Source organism: Amblyomma mixtum, chromosome 3 (assembly GCF_055824585.1).
Source record: "Amblyomma mixtum isolate Tamu chromosome 3, ASM5582458v1, whole genome shotgun sequence".
Classification (NCBI taxonomy): domain Eukaryota; kingdom Metazoa; phylum Arthropoda; class Arachnida; order Ixodida; family Ixodidae; genus Amblyomma; species Amblyomma mixtum.
In genome coordinates this window covers 416,188,569-416,193,160 of record NC_143014.1, presented here as the reverse complement: position 1 = coordinate 416,193,160, position 4,592 = coordinate 416,188,569, and the positions used below count along the sequence as shown (strand labels likewise).

General features: G+C 50.2%; 1 protein-coding gene across 1 annotated transcript; it reads right to left on the bottom strand.

Moving 5' to 3' along the window:
* Positions 1-1,999: 1,999 nt before the first annotated feature.
* LOC149357751 (uncharacterized) lies at positions 2,000-2,683 on the bottom strand. The gene has a single exon (XM_089576660.1). It carries the CDS (start codon positions 2,681-2,683, stop codon positions 2,000-2,002), a length of 684 nt encoding a protein of 227 aa, XP_089432786.1.
* Positions 2,684-4,592: the final 1,909 nt, after the last annotated feature.

Genomic DNA, 4,592 nt, shown 5'->3' with positions numbered 1-4,592 from the left:
AGATGCAGGTAGAACAATTAGATGAGTTGTCTCATAGCTGAGGTTTGACTGACGTAAACGCCCTTTCGGTAGCCGCAGTCCAGTATCATTGAGAAACGCGTCTACGCTTCTAGTTGGGGTCGTCTTTGAAAACGACCGGTGGTCTCTTAGGCTGTTCGCGTCGCCAAATGCCTCTTTGAACTTCTTCTAGCAAGAAATGCTGCGCCCTCCTAATTTCATCAGCGCTGGGCGAACCCTCCAGATGATCTTTCCCCCCAGTTCAAGCGTGCGCGAACCGGCGGACTCAAGCCATGACTCGCTGCAAACGATTCAAATTACAGACGTGTTTGATATCAATTAATTGTGTTCGCGCCTCAGCTGCAGCGTTGATTTCCGCTGGCTCTGTATGTTTCCATTTGTTGTCGACTGCCTACGTAGGAATATCAGCAGGTGTGTCAGGCCTGGTTGCCCGCGACTGCACAAGCCATTTGGGTCCCTTCCACCATTTCTCACATCTTTGAATCGCATATGGTTTGGTTTGGTTTATTGGGGTTTAACGTCCCAAAGCAACTCAGGCTATGAGGGACGCCGTAGTGAAGGGCTCCGGAAATTTCGACCACCTGGGGTTCTTTAACGTGCACTGACATCGCACAGTACATGGGCCTCTAGAATTTCGCCTTCATCGAAATTCGGCCGCCGCGGCCGGGATCGAACCCGCGTCTTTCGGGTCAGCAGCCGAGCGCCGTAACCACTGAGCCGCCACCGCGGCGGGGCTTGAATTGCGTCTGGAGAATATGCTCGAGGTAGGAGGTCAGCGGGTTTCTGGATTCCAGGGAAGTGTCTCTAGTTGATTGGTGCTTGCCTTTTCTTGAATTTGAAAAGGGGTTTCACTGAGCAGCTATTCCATTAAGTAGGGTGGCTTTTTCGGCTTGTTGTTAGTGCATAGCTTCAAAACACTGTAGCGCAGCCATAGGGGAGGACAAAAATGATCCTTCTGTTCCTTCTGTTCATTTTTGTCCCCGTCTTTGGTTGCGCTACAGTGTTTTGAACCTATAATTCATTTACCCATTATAGTGCAGTCATGGAGTCTGCACACAGAGTCACCTAGTCGAGGTTCAAAGCCAAAGAAAGATTCTTCCAGGTATGCGCACATCCTCATGCCTATCAAGGCCACAAGAAGCTCTAACCTTGGTATGTATAGCGTCTTGATCGGTGCGACGCGCGTTTTGACCGTGACCACGGAAACCATTGCTTTTCCAGCGATCTAGCTTCTCGTGAGGCGAATACTCCATAAGCTTGAGGGCTTGCGTCTATGAATGTGTGAAGTTCGAGCGCGCCGTCGAAACTGCGCTCATACCGATGAAGTAGGGAAACGTCCTCCAGATGATGCACGGTATCGATCTAATTCCCCCATTCCTCACTAACGCCTTCCTGCAGTGCTTCATCCCTGCCCAAATCAAGCGTCTAAAGCCCTTGAAACAGCACCTTCTCTGCGATTGTCACTAAACATTCTCGCTGACGCTTGCAGCACGAAGCGTTTTGTGTTTCTGTTGATTGTGAGAAGCTCCAACGCTCTTTTCAAAGAATACTTCAACTCCTCGTTTTCTCGGTACCGCTCGAACCCCAATACTGTTCCCACGGCTGACATCGTCGTTGCAGTGTTAGCGCAGGAATTTCCAACGTGGTCAACATCGATTCGCAGTTGGAGGAGTTTGCAGTTGGCGCTTCATTTCCGCAGTTTCATTCTTGCTGGCCTCATTATTCGCTGAGCCTCCTCATAAACATTCATTGCCTCTTCTGTGTCGCTGACTCTGATTATCAAATCCTCAACGCGCAGGCAACTTCCTAGGATTCGAGCCGAGTGAAAAAGGTCTTCGGAGGCATTATCCAAGTGATATTGTATTGTGGCGGCCAGCATGAATGGGCTTCTTGTGGCGCCAAATGTTGCTCTTGTGTTGCGCCAGACCTCTGCATCGCCCTGTGCTGAGCCTTCACATGGTGGAGAAGAATACCAGAGCAATCAAAGTGCATCACAGACCTCACTTTTGATGCCAAACTGAAGGAAGGCCTTCACGATGTCGGCAGTGATTGCTATTTCAGGGCAGCGGAAGTTAAAAATAAGGCGGAACAGGTCTTGGTTTATGTTCGCGCCGGTGGAGAGGCCATCACTAAGCGACAAGCAGCCTTCTGCCTTAGGTGATGCGTCGAACACATTTCGAACCTTGGTCGTTGAGCTTTCGAAGCGGAACACAGCACGATGAGGCATATAGTACACTCGAGCAGAAGTGCTGTCGATTTCTTCTGCCGGGAGCTTTTCAGCAACGTCTTGATCCATGTAGTCGTGGCTAGCTCTACCATAGACCATTAACCTTTCTCTGTTGGATCTCAGACGCCGCATCAACCTGCCCAGGTGTTCTTTTGCTACACCTTCGTTGCTTGTTAGCCCTTGGTACAATTGCTTCCACGGAAGGCTTGCCTCGTAGTGCCCATCAGTCAAAATGAGCGAACGATTGAAATTCTCTCTCAGCTGCTCTTCTTGCTTCACTGGACTGCAGCTGCTCGAGGTGATACCGAGGCTTTCCAGCTTCCAGAATGGTCGAAGTTCGGCCGATAGGCTGGCTTCTTTGTCATAGATGTTGGTGCGCAGAACGGCCACAGTAGAGCACGACACACCTGAAGAAGGCCGCGCTATCGGTCCTCGCATGGTCCAACCGAAGACTCTCTTCAGCGCAACCAAGGCTCCTTGCACTCCCCTCACTTCAGCGTACACTACAGTCCAGTAGTAATTAGCGCTAATCGTAATTTAGATTCCATGTGTGACCTGGGGAGGTGGTGGAACGCTGACATCTGCTAATTCCAAATCAGCCACCTGTGTTATCTCAATAGTATTTGCTGGGAAAAGGAGCTTGTCGGAACAGATGTCTTCAGTTTCAAGCGCTTCAATGCGGTGCTCTTTCCGACTGTACTGGCTTCTTAGCCACACATGAACTCGGTGTTATTTTTTCTTCATAACGGTGGCTGAGCCTGCGAAACAGTAGATAGATGGTCACTTCTTCTCCACCGGTCACCTCCAGATTCAGTTCTCGCGAGAGCTCCTTGGTGAGAAATGATCTTTGGCTGCCTCCGTCGAAAATACAGCGATCGAGGCGTTTTCTTTCCGGCCCGTCCACACATACCTGTGTAGTATGTAGCAGCACGGCGTGTTTGTTGCTCCTGCTGAGAGACGTTGTTGAGTGAAACCCGGTAGCGGTCTCGCCGCTGCCATACAGAGCAGGTGGGTCACAAAGTGAGATTATGTGACGTCGGCCACACTTTGCGCAGCGTAGTGGCCAATTATTGCAACCTTTCGTCATGTGCCCTCTCTTCGAGCATCGGTGCATCTCCCTTCATTTTTGAGTTTTCTCTTCTCCTTTGGAACTGGGGCTTTGCACTCTGCCGCCTCATGCATATCGGAAGCGCAGAAAAGGCACCTCTCGTTGCCACATATGGTGCCCACCTGGAGGCTGGTCGCTCAGCCCTTGCCCTCGACGCTGTCGGGGAGTCGTTCTCTGGAGCGTTGAGGTCTTGGTGTTTGCAGAGGAACGTGAGTACTTCACCCGTGCCGCCCTGAGACGGCTTCTGCGTAACTTAATTGGAGCATGTAATTTTTCCGTATACCTCAAGACTTCCGCGCTTTCACAAAATAATGGCTCCTCGCCGCATTGTGAGTTTGCTTTGTGAGATGTAGAGTTGCCACTGATTTGCTTGTAACATTGGACAAGCATTTATGCGAAAATTGTTTCTAGATCTTTTGTTTCATCATAATTCGATCAATAAAATGCAATACACTTGCTCCTAGCTATACGACATATATTTCTGTGTCCCCTTCAGAAAGAAACTTGCACAAGGAACCGTGCAAAACATCGATGCTTTGTGAAGGGAGTCCATTGAAATTATTACGGATCACTGAAAATCTTTGAACTCGTTTTTCAATGTTAGGCCGCAGATCTCTCGTATCTTTCTCACGGAGAAAAATACTGCAGGTGTTGACACTGACCGTCCGCCGCGGCGGAGAGCGCGCACAGATCATGTTCGCCCTCTAGTACATGTGCCGACCGCAGCGGTGCGGGGCGCTGCGGAGTAGTAGCCAGTGGTTTGCACGGCTTTTGGTGCCGTTTTAGGCTGCGTTTGTCGATGTTTTCCGCTGCCAGAGTGCATCGCAAGGTGTGGACGTTAGGTTCTCGGCTTCCGCGTTGTGGTAGGCACTGTGCACGTACACAATTTCCTAGAACTAGCTTTTTTGTCTTACGGTTTAGGACCACGAGCAGTGACCTTTGTGCAAGTGCACGTGGTGTCGCCGGCCGCCGCCGTGAACTGCCGTCGCGGCCTATGTACAACCGGACAAATCTTTAGCTGGGGTACATGACGGCCCCGTTATCCAAGCTCTTGCAGTTTATGACGGAGCAAATTAGCGAAAACATCAAATTTAAGCACAGGCTTACCAAGCCCGTGCTTAATATTGAGCGTTCCAAAAGTTTGCTTTGTTGCAAAGCTTAGGAGCGCAGAAAAAGCGGCCGCCACGCACACTAGCTAAAGATTTGGCAGGCTGTACATAGAGGCTGTTATGTGTTGGT

Excerpts from the sequence above, each read along its gene's own strand:
- LOC149357751 (XM_089576660.1), bottom strand. The coding sequence starts at position 2,683 with ATGCGAGGACCGATAGCGCGGCCTTCTTCAGGTGTGTCGTGCTCTACT.